Source organism: Oncorhynchus mykiss, chromosome 11, assembly GCF_013265735.2.
Source record: "Oncorhynchus mykiss isolate Arlee chromosome 11, USDA_OmykA_1.1, whole genome shotgun sequence".
NCBI classification, from domain to species: Eukaryota; Metazoa; Chordata; class Actinopteri; order Salmoniformes; family Salmonidae; genus Oncorhynchus; species Oncorhynchus mykiss.
In genome coordinates, this window is record NC_048575.1 from 52,513,407 (window position 1) to 52,530,316 (window position 16,910).

General features: G+C 40.8%; 1 protein-coding gene across 1 annotated transcript; it reads right to left on the bottom strand.

Annotated features, from left to right (window-relative positions):
- Positions 1-1,571: 1,571 nt before the first annotated feature.
- On the bottom strand, positions 1,572-6,278 carry LOC110535936 (4-hydroxyphenylpyruvate dioxygenase). The gene is made up of 14 exons (XM_021621330.2): positions 6,150-6,278; positions 5,954-5,980; positions 5,643-5,705; positions 5,197-5,301; positions 5,024-5,066; positions 4,813-4,895; positions 4,473-4,562; positions 4,279-4,382; positions 4,079-4,156; positions 3,208-3,370; positions 2,948-3,019; positions 2,720-2,842; positions 2,418-2,534; positions 1,572-2,227 (listed from the first exon to the last, which is right to left on the bottom strand). Exons 1-14 carry the CDS (start codon positions 6,150-6,152, stop codon positions 2,117-2,119), a joined length of 1,182 nt encoding a protein of 393 aa, XP_021477005.2. The 5' UTR covers positions 6,153-6,278; the 3' UTR covers positions 1,572-2,116.
- Between the last annotated feature and the right edge of the window lie 10,632 nt (positions 6,279-16,910).

The following is a 16,910-nucleotide window of genomic DNA, read 5'->3' on the forward strand; positions in this document are numbered from 1 at the left end:
GGCCTGTTCATTGCCTTACCTCCCTTATCCTTCCTCATTTCCACACACTGTATATACACTTTTCTATTGTTTTATTGACTGTATGTTTGTTATTCCATGTGTAACTCTGTGTTATTGTTTGTGTCACACTGCTTTGCTTTATCTTGGTCAGGTCACAGTTGTAAATGAGAACTTGTTCTCAACTAGCCTACCTGGTTAAATAAAGATTAAATAAAAACATGAATAAAAAATGAGGCGATTGCAAAGGATGAGGTCACTGCAGAGAGCCACACCCTCCCCTGTCTCCTCGGTCAGTCCCTGCCTCTGTCATCGTTCTCACCATGAGGAGTTGGATGTCCTCCACAGTGTCTGGAGGGATGGCCTGGGTGAGGGGGACACCAAGGAGCTGCATTTCACCTATGACAGGCTGCTGCAGCAAGACAATGGCTTCAGCTGGCTCAGTGACACTCTCTGGGTCCCCCCTCATAACATATCAAATCAACTCAAATGTTATTTGTCACATGCCCCGAATACCACAGGTACAACCTTACAGTGAAATGCTTACTCACAAGCCCTTAACAAACAATGTAGTTTTAAAAAAGAAAGAAAGAAAAAAAGAAATAAAGTAACAAATAACTAAAGAGCAGCAGTAGAATAACAATAGTGAGGCTATATACAGGGGGTACCGATACAGTGGTTAGTTGAGGTAATATGTACATGTAGGTAGAGTTAAAGTGACTATGCATGGATAATAGACAGAGAGTAGTAGCAGCGTAAAAGAGATGGGGGGGGGGGGGGGGGTGCAAGTAGTCTGGGTAGCCATTTTATTAGATGTTCAGTAGTCTTATGGCTTGGGGGTAGAAGCTGCTCAGAAGCCTCTTGGACCTAGACTTGACCCTCCGGTACCGCTTGCCGTGCGGTAGCAGAGACAACAGTCCACAACCAGGGTGGCCGGAGTCCTCGACAACCTTTTGGGCCCACCTCTGACACCGCCTGGCATGTCCTTTACTACAGAGCTGTTATTAACATACTGTAGCTGGGGTGGGAAACTGATACACTAATGGGGTCACAACTGTTATTAGGGGTTCAAGCAGCAAAATAAAGCCTATTCCCATGAGATGGTAAGGCCTAGGAGGTTGCAACCTTGCATGAAGGCAAAGGGCCAAAGGCCACACCCTCTCATGGAATGGCATGCCAATTGACCACATGGTGGCGCTATAACAAGCGATACAAAATGCTAACTTTAAAATAATAATAATTTAAAACAGTTCCTGACATAACCACACACCGGGGGCGGGCTCTGTGTTCCTCTCCTTTAGCATTTAAAAGTACAGGGTGGGGTATGAAAATACCTTGACCTGGAAAGATGGTTTGCTGTGCAAATATGTACATGATGAGTTATGTGTACATGAGAGCTAATGGCGATGTATTCAGTTTGTGTCAAGCCTTTTACTGGGTTCTTGTGGTAATTGTTTTCTCAGGTATTTAATTTTAAGACAGAGTGGAACTGTATATTTATAATTGATTTGTTACATATTTTTGATAAGTTCACTCTCAAATACAAACAAACACTGTGAATGATGGAGTCTCAATGCAGATCAATTGTTTTATTACATGCTCTTAAATATGAATGCTAAAAGTAACAGTTTGAAGTGAAAGGATACAAATAACTGACCTTTGTGTGTTCTTACTATGCATTATTTTGAGTTGTAGTTTATTACCACCCTCCTGGTTAGGTTGTGGTTTATTTGTTATTATTTTTTCAGAAATAAACAAATAAGACAATATAAAGCTAAGACTACAGAGTGAGGTCACATTTAAAAAAATAAAAAGCCAGTTAATGCTAAATTATATATCTGGCTCAAATTGCATAATGATGTCTGCTCTGTCGCTGTTGCGACTGTATGTATTGTACATCAACATATCTGATTCTGATCAGTCACAAACACAAATTTAACAATTTGGCTTCAAGTCAAAATGTTTTAGTATGTTCTTTTTACAGCATCACTGTATTATTCTAATAATGAACAATCATTCCTTACGTTTGACTCCACAAGCACTGTCAATCATAATTCCATTTATATATAGTGTGTAGATACAGCTCTCCAATAAATCATTGAACAAAGTATTTGCAAGCTCAAATATGGTTAGACACACCATTAGGGGTCAGGATAGTCAAGTTCCCTCTAGCATTCTGGTCTGCCTCGATGGCCTCGAAAAGAGCCTTGAAGTTGCCTGCACCAAAGCCCTTGGAAGAGTACAAAGACATGTTTTTACATCATTTTCAGTCTAAATGTAGACCTGCACATCCACCTTTATCATCACTACATACTGCAAATTGATTTTTCAATAAACTAAGAAAGCTCATATTCTTAAAATCATAATGGTTTCATATTGTTTCATTTGTAATGCTCTATGATATTTCATGCTACTCTCACCTGATGGTTGTGTCTCTGAATGACCTCCAGAAACACCGTGGGACGGTCCTGAACAGGCTTGGTGAAGATCTGGAGCAGGTAGCCACTGTCATCAAAATCCACTAAGATCTTCAGCTCCTGTCAAAGCAACAGGACATAAAAGTGCTTATCAGGCTGAAAAGCTAAGAACCGAGCATGGAACTTCAAATTAACTGATTGTAATTACCATCCTTATGCATTTAACTATCAGGTATTTGGATAAATTAAATATAATAAATAATTGGAAAATGTATTCAAACAACGGGGAAAGTTGTGTATCTGACCTCCAGAATGTCCAGGTCCTCAGTGATCTTGACTTGGGAATGTTGGAGATTCTTTCTCAGCAGCTGGTAGTAGGTGTCTGGCACACACATGAACTCCATGCCACGCTCCTTCAGGTTACGGATCTACAACAAAGAGAATACACTAACCACACCAAGCTTTCATCTTCCATTGATGTGTATATTATATTGACCAGGTTGAGCTTAGCCTTTATTTGTGAAAATACTTACTGCAGTGATGATGTCTGATGTGTTCATGGCGATGTGCTGGACACCTGGGCCACCGTAGTATTCCACATACTCCTGTTAAATCCAGTGAGTTTAGCAAGGTACAAGCTCTACACTTGACTTTTTTTGTAATGCTACGTTTCTTAAAGGTACAGTACTAAATATATGTGAATGGAGGACATTTGTATGTCTTTGTTACATAAGTAAATACCTCTTGACATACTTAATATATTATATATTGAATAACAAGGCATATGACTTGCCTGGATCTGGGACTTGCGTTTTCCCATGGCTGGCTCATTAATGGGCATCTTCACTGTCTCTTCATAATTGGCCACAACGATGGAGCGCAGTGCACTGAAATCTGTCTGCAGCTGCTTGTCATCCACCGACCAGAACCGGTGGAAGAGCAGGTTCTTCTGGTACCTATGGAAACAGAACCTACTACTCAGGAATCTTTGTGTGTTGAATGGATAGGTGAGAGACTACACTATATCTATCCCAAGGCCCTAATCCTTGGGCCTTCCCTTTAGAGATCAAACCCATCCCTGTTTTTCATCTCAGAGCTGCATGGTGGACCTCTAATTGACTCCAGATGTGGGGAGCCCCTGGGACCCAGCTCAAAAACTGCTAAGTAATATTAGTCTCTGACCTATGCCAAACAGCCTGGGTTACGTAATACAGACACGTCCCCACCCACCCATCTATCCACCAACCAAACCACTGCTGTATGGAGAAACGTGAAGAGCAGTCAAACTTGGCTTTACTTGCATTGGATGGAAAACATTCTAGAGAATGTCAAATGAACCCTAAAATGTTGTCTATAGACTGCTGTTTTTTTATATTGTGATTAGTGTGTGGTAGTTTTTTTTTCGAGGAGGAAACTGATATCCATGGATGTTTTTGTCTGGAACAAAATGTACAGCAGGATGTGTAATAGTAGGGCAGCAGGTAGCCTAGCATTTAAGAGCGTTGGGCAAGTAACCGAAAGGTCACTGGTACAAATCCATGACTAGGTGAAAAATCTGTTGAACCCTAATTGCTCCTGTAAGTCACTCTGGATAACACCATCTGCTAAATGACTAACATGTAAATGTTGTAAATCCTCTAATCTAGACCTAGACAATGCCTTACCATTCCACCACAGGCACCATCTCATCATCCGGCTGGTTCCCCACAACATGATCAATGAAGTTCAGTAATCCACTGGGTCTGTAACGTTAGATAAGGCTTCACAGTGACGCCAAACTGCTTAACTGAAACAGTGTCTCGTTTACAACGATTTATAAAAGCTAATCTCATCTCTAACACCAGGTATATTTGCTCATACTCACAGCTTGGCCAACAAGGGGTCCCGGTGGAGAGGAGGATGGAACCCTGGGAGGAAAAGCCCTTTGTAGGCTGTCCTCTCCACAAATGTGTGTGTTGTGTCCCCATACTATAGTGATATAAGAGAAAATCCCAAATCTAAAGCATACTGTAAATCTACTTTCCTCTGCTCAGTTTCAGCAGATGTTGACTGACTTACCGTCTGAAGAACAGCTAGCTTAACCCTGCCATAATTGTCCTCCAATACATACGGCTCTTTCACTATGATGGCACCACGCTCTCTGGCTTTCTAAAGAGTATAATAGACAGATAAACATATGCATATGTGATAAAGATCCAGGAAGAATAAAATAATTATCCTATTAAAATAATTATCCTATTAAAATAATTATCCTATAGCTATGCGTCTTTTCAATAAATCCAAGAAAAAGATTGCAATCCTTAATAATATTTTCAACCCATCTCATTAGGAAAAAAGCATTCTCCTCATTCCAGAAAAAGCTGATATTTTAGATTAAATAGCAAGCATGCTTTGATACCTGCACAAGGTAATCACAGTTCTCCACAGTGAATGCAATGTCCCTGGCGCCATCCCCATGCTTCACCAAATGCTCCCCCATTTCTGAATAAGGCAGATGGACAAAAGTGCAGTATATTAAAATCAAAGTGAGTGAAGTAGCACACTAGTCAGTGACAACCAATCTCATAGTATTTAACCATATGAACGGTGACGTTTTTGTCATACTGTACCTTTGTTTCCAGGATTGAGGGCGGACGCGAATACATACATAATCTGGGAAAGACAAAAAGCCCAAAAGTTACATGATGGACAACCACGGAACTTCCATCACTTGTAACAAGTTACGATCTATTATTAACATGTGCCATAATTCATTCAGGATATGCTGCAATGCTCTGCTCACCTTGCCTTGTTTGACCACATGAGACACCACATCACGGCAGCCTGTCTCTAAACCCTGGTAGGCCAACGGTTCAAATCCAAGCTTGTTACAATAGTAAGATGCTGCCTGTTGAAACGGAAGAAAAACACCATTGGCACTCACAACCAAACACTTGTACATTTACTGTTTAGGCACAAAACCTTAACACAATTTCTATAGTGTGTTGTTGTACTGTAAAGGAACTGGTATGCTGGGAGCGCCACCCCTTGGTGATGGAGTGGGAAAGCATCTGGATCAAATTAGAGGATGATGGGGTCTACTCTTGAGGTTTCATGCCTATTGTCCCTCCACCCCTTAAAAGAGCCAATAGCCGTCCCCCTCAGTGAACAGTCCTCTAACTTTGAGAATGTTCAGGAAAAATGTAACAACATGCAAAACAATTTAAAATCAGCATATGAGCTTCATACCTGTTTGGCATTTCCAACCCAGAATGTGATGTGGTCGAAACAGATGAACTTGCCATGGTCGTGCTTCGAACAAAACCAGAACAATTTTAATACTGGTATGTGAGGGGGATACATCTAGCATACATCAGTCCATATGACAGCAATTAGAAAATATTAAATGTAAGAGAACGATTGTGCATATTTAAACATATTGGTAGTCTAGTTACACTTTTTAAATCATATTTTGAACTAGTTAAAATACATATCCATAAAAAATAATTGTGTGTTCATTAAAATATCTATTCACAAAGAGTATTAATTGAGGGACTTACATGTTCACCTCTGTCTGTGTAGGTAGTCTAAATAGATACAAAACATTACACATCAGCATAACGTTTAAGATCATCATTCCAACGACTAATAAATCTTGGAATGTGAAATTGTAATTATAAATTCAATAACAACTGACAAATGTATCTAAATAATACAAATGTAACACTTTTCGAATGAATATATATTTTCTCTTACCATCTTGTACCCTTCGGCTTTCAACTGCTTGAAAATAAACTCAGTACAATAAAGGCAAGCATTTCAACGTTCAGAATGAAGTTCCACGCCCTGCCGCTGTTCGAGGAGGAGAGTACACGGAAGTATGTGGAGCTATTGAGAGAGAAAGAGAGGTTACGCAATAATGTCTCATCCCAATATATATGTTTAAAAAAAATACAAGTAATGGTACGCTTGACTCTACGCTTGGAATACATTTCATACTAGAAGTTTATTTTAGGTGCATCACATAAATTAGGTGCATACATCACATAAAACAAAAAGTGATATGCGAAAAAAATGCCTTCTCTTCTCAAATACCGGAAAAAGTTCTATTAAAAACGAAATGGTTATTTATTTTTAAACTGAAACTATGCAAAGACAGAAAATGCACTCACAATATTTTCTAGTCAGGCCATGTGTTTGTATTTAGTCTCGAGAGGAGGTTCGCTTGAACAGGTATCCTATTGGCTGTTTATTTTGACATATGTATGGAGCAGTCGCCACAATTTTCACATTGCAGAAACAAACTATTGGTAGTCCTCAATAGTCTCCCCTACCCCTCTTCATAATTAGTCATCTGTTAATGACAATGTTTTATACCCTCTGTATCATTCTTTACAAATCCTTTATCATCAACGTTTGTATGAACATGGTTATTCCAGACGTTTTCAATTGATCTATTGTTGTGTGTGAATGACAATGTTGCCTGATGTACTTTTGCCCAATGTGACAATATTGACAGCCCTCCCAACTGATTTACATAGTAGTGAATATGATACACTACTACACTAGAGCTCATTTCCTCAATTGAACTAGTAGTCTGTGTCTTAAGAAAGTGATGTCAACAAATTGGTTAAATTCCTGCATAAATGAGGAAAGCATTTATCCCTAGTGTGGAAATGGAACAGAAAGGCTGCCGAAAAGCTAATTATTCCTAAAGAAGAAGATATTTGACAGATTGTACTGCAGAAAGAGACACCTCTCGAGCTATTCTTTGCTTCTTGGATTTTGAGCGGCTTAAGTTTGACAGCCTCAAAAGCATCAACACAACAATAGGTTGTATCTTGTCAAAGTGATCATTAGATATGTGTGTGTGTGTGTGTCCTTATGTTCCAATGGGAGTGAATAAGATTAAGTCAATCAACGAAAGCAATGCATGTCATAACCCTGTAATTTCCCTCAAACACAGGGTCTTTACACTGACTGACCCCCTGTATTCATAAGTGACACTTTATCATGCAAGACTATCACATGAACGCTCTCTGGTGTAACAATATATATGCAGATATTCTGTAAAACACAGATACTGTTTGTAGAACAGATATTGTTCTATCAATTCTCTTTTAGCACCACAGACTAATGAAAGTGCAATGCCACAGTAATGAGCATTTGACACCTTCAGCAACTGTCCCTGATGGGGTTTGTTTATCTCTGTTACCAGGGGGCTTTTTGCTGTCAAGAGACGCAATTAGAGGCAGTAAATGAAGACGGTGCTGCTTACACAACAGTGTGATGTTGGAGTGGTAGACGGTTGATCTTTACATTCTGTATATGAAAAGAAAGTATGATTATTAATGGTCTAGACACGAGGCCTACTGATTTCTGCTAATTCAATGGTGTAACTTAACTGATCCAGAAAGGGCACAACCATTACATTATTGTCTAATTCACAATTGATGTATAACAACATAATACAAATGCATCATCCAAATATGTTCAATTCAGGCAGTTTAGTAAAAACAAATACATACGTCAGTTTGATAACCTGGGATAATTGGCTTGGGCCATTTACAAAAACCAGAGAGTTAGACAATTGGGCATGATAATAGTTAATCATATAGGTGTTACAAATGCTGTTATTACCACTGAGCATAATGTATCCAAACTATTAGAAAATACAAAAGTGATTGTACACTTTAAACACAAAGGCCTGTGACAACAGTTTGTAAGAACTATTCATATAACTGAATATGAGACAGATTGCAGTGTATTCCCATGACAAATAGCACCCTTAGGGGAAAGAAGCAACACCTCAGGCAATTAAGACCCTCCTAGTCGCAGGGCGTACAGAACAGTGTATAGTCACTGAGTTTACAGATCACTACTCAGTGGGGAAGAACAATACAGCAGCACGGACCAAGCAGAAAGTTGAGGAATAACAATGAGTGAGTTATCTTCAGATAAACCACCACAGCAACTGGATGCAGGAACACCAGGAGAACAGGATGGAGAAGAGTCTCTTGACAAAGCAGTGGACATTTCTCAACCCATCTCTCTCCTGATTAATTCTGTCAGTCTCAGTGACGAAAGCGCGGAGGACCGCATCCCTGCAGAGAGGACAACTCAAGCAAAGATGCAGTCTGTTTTCCAGCAGGTGCGCAAGCAAGTCAAATCACAGGTGGGCATGAACGTCCCAAGGAATGGCATTCTGGAAATCGTTCAGATGGTCAAAAGCAGAGAGCTGGAGATGGCAAAGGTGAACGGCCCAGAAAACACAGAGAAAGCAGGTGCAGAGATTTTGGAAGACAAGCGTACCGGTGAGATGGATGTCAAAAGGGAGGAGCTTATAGCGGGTTTTCAACATGAGCTGGAGGCCAGTAATGAGGCACTGAGGGATGAGTTTAAAGAGCAGATCACCCAACTGCAGATAGAAATGCAAGCCTACACAGACCAGGCTCTGAAGAGTCTTGAGTCCAAGGTCCCGAACAGGCAAACATACTCCCACAATATACTCCAGCGGATGTATCAAGCAGAGCAGCCAGAGACCAGGAGTTTTGAGAAGAAGAAGAAGTCTCCAGCAGCACCCTTACTGGGCTCTGGTAAGACCAGAGTTCTGAGCCGAACCATGACAACTCTCACCCCGAAGACATGTCCCCCTATCGTCCTCGGGCCTCGCTCTAAATCAGAGACCTTGAGCTCCTCGAGGGATAACAGTTCTCTGCCTCACTTCAAGGATCCACACTTCCATGTTCTCTCTTTTCGGAGGCCCAAGTACCATCAGTCCTGTGGACCTCTGCTACCTAGCTGCCCCCCACGTCTCAATTGCAAAAAGCCTCTCCGCACCAAAGCTCAGACAGGAAACTCACACAGTTGCATTGAATTGGATAAAATGTAATTGCTGACGCAGAGATAATAGATTGACCCAAAAGGAATTTGGGGAGTTGTCATAGGCTACATGTTACCTTCTCATAAGATGCCTTATCTGTAGTCTTGGCTATCCAGCCACACAGACATGCTGAGTTGAATGCTCAAAATCAGGTGGGATGCTGTTGTTTACATGATATTTTTTACATGAAGTGAAATACTACTTTTACTTCTGTTCCATATTAACTATATGGCTATGTTAGATCTGTTAATATTTTCAGTCTATTTGATTTCTAATTCTTAACTTGTTTTAAGCGGTACCTCCTGAAAGGGCTACAACAACTTAGAATAAGCTAATAGAAATGGGGTGAATTTCTAATTACTTTGTTTCAATCATAGAAATAGTTCACATGGTATATGATTGTATGGAAAGATAAAACATTTCTGCTCTAGGATCACAGCTGATATTTACAATATGCTTCACAAATCACACTGAAAACTTCTCTCTAGTCTAGAGCCTCCAAAGAACCATGCTCAAGATTACAGTAAACAATTATATTATTGTCATTTGTGTGTGTTGCGAAGGATACAGTGAAATGTAACTTTAAAAAGTGATACAGAATGTTAAATAATGGGCGGTAGGTAGCCTAGCGGTTGAGAACATTGGGCCAGTAACCGAAAGGTCACTGGTTTGAATCCCAAGCCGATGAGGTGAAAACTGTGTCGATGTGCCCTTGAGCAAGGCACTTAACCCTAATTGCTCCTGTAGGGTGTTGCGGTCGGCAAACTACCTGGCCTCCAGGGCACCCGATGTCACAGGAAGGCCAAAAAGATCATTAAGGACAACAACCACCCGAGCCACTGCCTGTCCACCTCGCTATCATCCAGAAGGCGAGGTCAGTACAGGTGCATCAAAGCTGGGACCGAGAGACTGAAAATCAGCTTCTATCTCAAGGCCATCAGACTGTTAAATAGCCATCACTTGCACATTAGAGGCTGATGCCTATAGACTTGAAATCACTGGCCACTTTCATAAGTGGAATACTAGTCACTTTAATAAGTTTTACATATCTTGCATTACTCATCTCATGTGTTTATACTGTATTCTATCCTATTCTACTGTATCTTAGTCTATGCCACTGACATTGCTCGTCCATATATTTATATATTCTTAAATTCCATTCCTTTACTTAGATTTCTGTGTATTGTGTAATGTTGTGAAATTGTTAGATATTACTTGTTACTTGTCATTATTGCACTGTCGGCGCTAGAAACACAAGCATTTCGCTAGAACCACAATAACATCTACTAAACACGTGTATGTGACCAATAAAATGTGATTTGATTTGGATGAGAGTGTCTGCTAAATGACAAAAATGTAAATGACAAAATGAAATATCTGTATAATTGAGTGAGACTAGAGAACTGGATGTGAATTCCTCAGGGGTCTGGGTTGCCCTCAAAATGAGTCAAATAAGACTGTAACACTTCAATATCAGTAGAGCAATACACTTCACAGGGTGAACAATAAACAGGGATACCCGTTGCTCACTCACTGCTTTACATCCTTGTGTTCAAGTGCAGCTGCACGTCACATTTAGAACTTTGAGTAACAACTGAACATACTTGTCTGATGGGAGTTTTTAGGCTGCAACAGATGTCAGAGGGAAAAAAAGAGGTACAAATGAGGGGATGGCACTGGAAGACCGGGTCGTAGGGCTGTAGTGAACATATTGTTCTACAACAAGAAACATTTAATAAAGACGAACACAAATCAATAAAGGTTCATATGACAGCATGAAATTACTGATGATTAACAGGTGCTGTGAATTGCAGGGGTTTTGTAAATGATGTTGTGTATGTTCATTGTTTAAATACATTTATACAAATACCTGATCATGAGAGATGACAATGGCTACTTCAAACACACGCAACTGTAGTACAAGGGGGTGTCACACCTCAGAGGTATTGATCAATTGAGTCAGGTTGTTTTTAGGTAGAAGGTTCATCAGTGGTACAGGACTGAAGGACCAATTATGATATAAACGATATCATAACCGCCATCGATAAAAGACAGTACTGTGCAGCCGTCTTCATTGACCTGGCCAAGGCTTTCGACTCTTGTCAATCACCGCATTCTTATCGGCAGACTCAATAGCCTTGGTTTATCAAATGACTGCCTCGCCTGGCTCACCAGCTACTTCTCAGATAGAGTTCAGTGTGTCAAATCGGAGGGCCTGTTGTCCAGACCTCTGGCAGTCTCTATGGGGGTGCCACAGGGTTCAATTCCCGGGCCGACTCTTTTCTCTGTATATATCAATGATGTTGCTCTTGCTGCTGGTGATTCTCTGATCCACCTCTACGCAGACGACACCATTCTGTATACTTCTGGCCCTTCTTTGGACACTGTGTTAACAACCCTCCAGGCAAGCTTCAATGCCATACAACTCTCCTTCCGTGGCATCCAATTGCTCTTAAATACAAGTAAAACTAAATGCATGCTCTTCAACCGATCGCTACCTGCACCTGCCCGCCTGTCCAACATCACTACTCTGGACGGCTCTGACTTAGAATACGTGGACAACTACAAATACTTAGGTGTCTGGTTAGACTCTAAACTCTCCTTCCAGACCCATATCAAACATCTCCAATCCAAAGTTAAATCTAGAATTGGCTTCCTATTTCGCAACAAAGCATCCTTCACTCATGCTGCCAAACATACCCTTGTAAAACTGACCATCCTACCAATCCTCGACTTTGGCGATGTCATTTACAAAATAGCCTCCAATACCCTACTCAACAAATTGGATGCAGTCTATCACAGTGCAATCCGTTTTGTCACCAAAGCCCCATATACTACCCACCATTGCGACCTGTACGCTCTCGTTGGCTGGCCCTCGCTTCATACTCGTCGCCAAACCCACTGGCTCCATGTCATCTACAAGACCCTGCTAGGTAAAGTCCCCCCTTATCTCAGCTTGCTGGTCACCATAGCATCTCTCACCTGTAGCACACGCTCCAGCAGGTATATCTCTCTAGTCACCCCCAAAACCAATTATTTCTTTGGCCGCCTCTCCTTCCAGTTCGCTGCTGCCAATGACTGGAACGAACTACAAAAATCTCTGAAACTGGAAACACTTATCTCCCTCACTAGCTTTAAGCACCAACTGTCAGAGCAGCTCACAGATTACTGCACCTGTACATAGCCCACCTATAATTTAGCCCAAACAACTTCCTCTTTCCCTACTGTATTTAATTAATTAATTTATTTTGCTCCTTTGCACCCCATTATTTTTTATTCTACTTTGCACATTCTTCCATTGCAAATCTACCATTCCAGTGTTTTACTTGCTATATTGTATTTACTTTGCCACCATGGTCATTTTTTGCCTTTACCTCCCTTATCTCACCTCATTTGCTCACATCGTATATAGACTTGTTTATACTGTATTATTGACTGTATGTTTGTTTTACTCCATGTGTAACTCTGTGTCGTTGTATGTGTCGAACTGCTTTTCTTTATCTTGGCCAGGTCGCAATTGTAAATGAGAACTTGTTCTCAACTTGCCTACCTGGTTAAATAAAGGTGAAATAAATAAATAAAATAAATGTTTTGAAGCAATAGCAGGCGCCATAGAAGTTTACAGTCATGTCAAAATGTTTCTACAGAATTGTAACGTGATAGGCAATGCATCCATACACTGTTCCAGTTTAGGTGGTGAACAGAACCATTTAATTTAGCTAGCATATTGTAACGGGCTAATGTGGTGCTCCATTAGCCGTTACAAGATGGGTACTGTTTGGTGTATGCACAGAGAATTTTCTACCAACCTTAACTTTTATGTGTAATGGAGTTGACTGGAGACAATAGCTAGCATAGCTAGCCATTGCTAGCATTCACAAGTTGAAGTAACTTTTGAGTGTAATGGAGTTGACTGGGGACTTTGACATGAATATATACCATTCACAACATTTGGATGGAAGCTATAATCCAGTTATAATAAATAAAGTTATTCAATGAAATCAGGTTTGGCTGCACTGCTTTCAATGAGGAAAGATTGCTTCCCCTCCTCTGCTTGTCCCCGCTTCCGTGAATTTAGTTGAAAACGTCACTTTGCCATGTGGACCATAGAGATCCTATTAAATTACTTGAGGTGTTATGTCATAAACCCTTAAAGTCCCAGAATGGGTTGAAAATGGCAGCCATTGTGGTTAGGGAGAAATCCAAAACCAGTCTAGTTGGAATTAATGACAGTAGAGGCAGAACTGATGCATTTCCTGATTTGACTTATGCAGGAAATTAAAAGTAGGCCTAAGGCATGTGATACATCAGAAAAGTGTTATATAAATATTTTCAACCTAAAATATTGTCATATAATTATAAACACAGTTTATATGGGTTTTATGCCAATTTCCTGGACAAATAACCCCTAAAAGATATGTAAACAGACCATAAATGTCTCAATTGTTGTTTTCTTGGAAAGCTGTGAGTAGTCCATGATACAATGTCAGTTCTAGTTGCATGTACAACTTGTCTAAGTCCTATCATCAACAGATTTCAGTCAGTGTATGGCTGTGGATTGACTGCATTGTTTGAATGGATTGTTTTTCATATTGTTGGAATGTTGGACAAGGAGACATACAAGCAAAGGGTGGAGAGGACCCTCTTCTCAGGAAACGCAAGGGATTAAATCCACGGCTAGCGCCCCCCACATAGGCAGGGGAAAAACCAGTGCTGACCTTGGGGGATATGAGGGCCAGAACATGGCTAATGAACTGAATCTTTTCTTCTCAAGATTTGAATCAGACAACTTTGTGTCAGAGGTAAAAACAAATTGGAAGCATCATTACAAATGTTTAAGAGGGTTGTTGTTAAACAGGCTGATGTTTTAAAGTTGTTCAGGGGATGTAACGCATACAAAAGCCCAGGCCCAGACAAAATAAGTGGACATGTGTTAAAGCACTGTGCTGAACAATGTCAGTATTGTGGAAAAACTCAATAATTATACCAATTCCTAAAGCATCTATTCCACTCTGTGCTGAATGACTACCGCCCTGTTGCCTTGACATCCATAGTAATGAAATGCCTTGAGAAACTTGTGAAAAGTCATATTCTCAGCGTCACCCAGAAGCTTCTCGACCCATTTCAGTTTTCCTGTCAGCCTAGCAGAGTTGATGCCATTCTTACCCTCCTTAACATGGTCTATAGACGTCTAGAGGGTGCCAAATCCCATGTTAGGGTTCTGTTTGTTGACTTTTCTTCTGCCTTCAACATAATTCAGCCTTATATTCTGGCACAGAGACTCATTCGGGACTTCTCCTTAGATGATGGGCTTGTTTTGTTGCTGTTGGACTTCCTGAACCAACGCTCACAGCGAGTCAATATAGGTCCCCACATGTCGGATATACGCAATACCAACACAGGTGCTCCTCAAGGATGTGTTTTGTCCCCACTCCTGTACATCTTGTACACTAATAGTTGTACTAGTTCCCATACTGACAGACACCTTGTTAAGTTCGCTGATGACACTGCCTTGATCAGCCTGTTGCATGATGACGAGGAACATCATGGCCCGGTCCTAGATGACTTTGTAGAGTGGTGTGAGGAATCACACTTGGTCCTCAATACCAACAAGACCAAAGAGATGTGCATAGATTTCAGGAAGCGTACAACACCTACCTCTGCAGCATCTATCAGAGGTCAGAACATAGAGATCGTAGAGGAATACAAATACCTGGGTATCCTCTTGGGACAATAAGCTTCAGTGGAGTAAATGTGCAGACCTGATCTACAAAAAGAGCCAACAGAGACTGTACTTTCTCAAAAAGCTGGAATCTTTTAATGTAGACTGTACTATACTGACTATGTTTTACATATCTTTTATTGAGAGTATTTTAACTTTTTGTATTGTTTGTTGGTTTGGCAATGCCACTGTCAGCCAGATAAATATGCTGAGAAGGATTATCACCACAGCAAGCAAGGTACTTGGAGTCAAACAGACAGGCCTGAATGAGATCTTTAAGGTCAGGGCCCTCCGCAAGGCTCACGATATCATTTTAGACCCAAGCCACCCCCTGTACCCAGACTTTGAACTACTCCCCTCTGGGCACACCCCTCAGCAGGAAAAACAGAACTAGACAATCATTGGTGCCAGGTGTGATATCCCTCCTAAATAGCTCGGGCTAATGTTCCTATCGACTCCCTAAGGCCAGCAGGCTAGTCTTTAAAAAAAAAAGTGTTATTTCTTTATTTATTATAAATATTATATATATTTTTTTATTGGTATGTAACTGATATGAAAGTTGTATTGTCAATTTTGTTTTGTATTTAAACGCCACTTTAAATGTGTACATGACACTGCAACAAAATTTCCCCATGGGGACAATAAAGTCAGTAAGTAAGTATTAATTTGACAATTCTATGGAATCATTCCACTAAAACTGGCTGGCTAGCTAGCTAGTTAACGAACATACAGTGCAGATACATTCTTCAATTTGTGCTGAGGAGTATTTTTATCCGATCACACAGAGTATTTTTTATTATTATTATTTTTAATTTACATTTATTAGCGGGTGCTGCAGCACGCTTACTTCCTCCGGCTATGTATCTTTATCACAGCAAAGCCAAACCGTGGTTGACCAACTACCTGACCAAAATGGTGACCCTTAACTCCGTCATAAGAAGGTTCATAACCATTCTAGTTCATGCCCATTCTAGGATCTCTATGGGTGTGCAGAAGGGTCTCTCTCACTCTCTCTTCTACTTCTTTATGAAGCTGCCATTTGCTGACCAAACTGAGGAATTGTAAAGTGATGAGTGTTACCTCTTTTTGGTCAGCAGATGGCAGCTTCATAAAGAAGTAGAAGAGAGAGCGAGAGAGACCCTTCTGCACACCCATCGAGATCCTAGAATGGGCATGAGCAAGGTCACCATTTTGGTCAGGTTGTTGGTCAACCATGGTTTGGCTTTTTGGTTTCTCATCAACAGCAAACGTTTGTGCTGGAAATGTAATTGGAGTAGGTGCTTGCAATTTGTTCTTTGTATTTGCAACTTTATTTTTTTTCTTCTATATTACAATAATAGAATACACAACTGCAACTTTTAAAACAGCCATGCATCTCTTGATCGTCGCCAGCGTCTGTCCCAAGATCCCTGCTTGCCCTCGTAGCCCAGCCAGGCTCTGATAGATTCCAGTGCAGAGCTAAGGCAAGCCAACTAATACTGGGGGCACCTGTCAGGAAGAAGGGGGGGGGGGGTCTCTACAGGCCCTAGGATTCACGATGCCAGAGAATGGGAGGGGTATGTGACAGGAAGGAGGTGCAGACAGAGCACAGCATCACACCAAGTAATCACTGAGGCAGCTTTGTTCTGTTATTTGTGCAGCAATGGCCCCTATTGATATGTGTGCTCAAATCGAGGAAGCTGTCAAGGGCACCTGGCAAGGGTTAGGGGCAGTAATGTTTGATGGCGTTGCAGAGGTCTACAGGGTGAGACATGGTGAGAAATATGGAAGAACATCACTGATATATATTATAATGCAAATGTTCCTGTGTGAGCATCACTAAGTCATAGCCTTGGAAGCCCAGTCTTCTCACATCAATGAGATGGGACTATCTAAGTCATGTCAGATCACCTGAATGAGTAAAATTCTTACC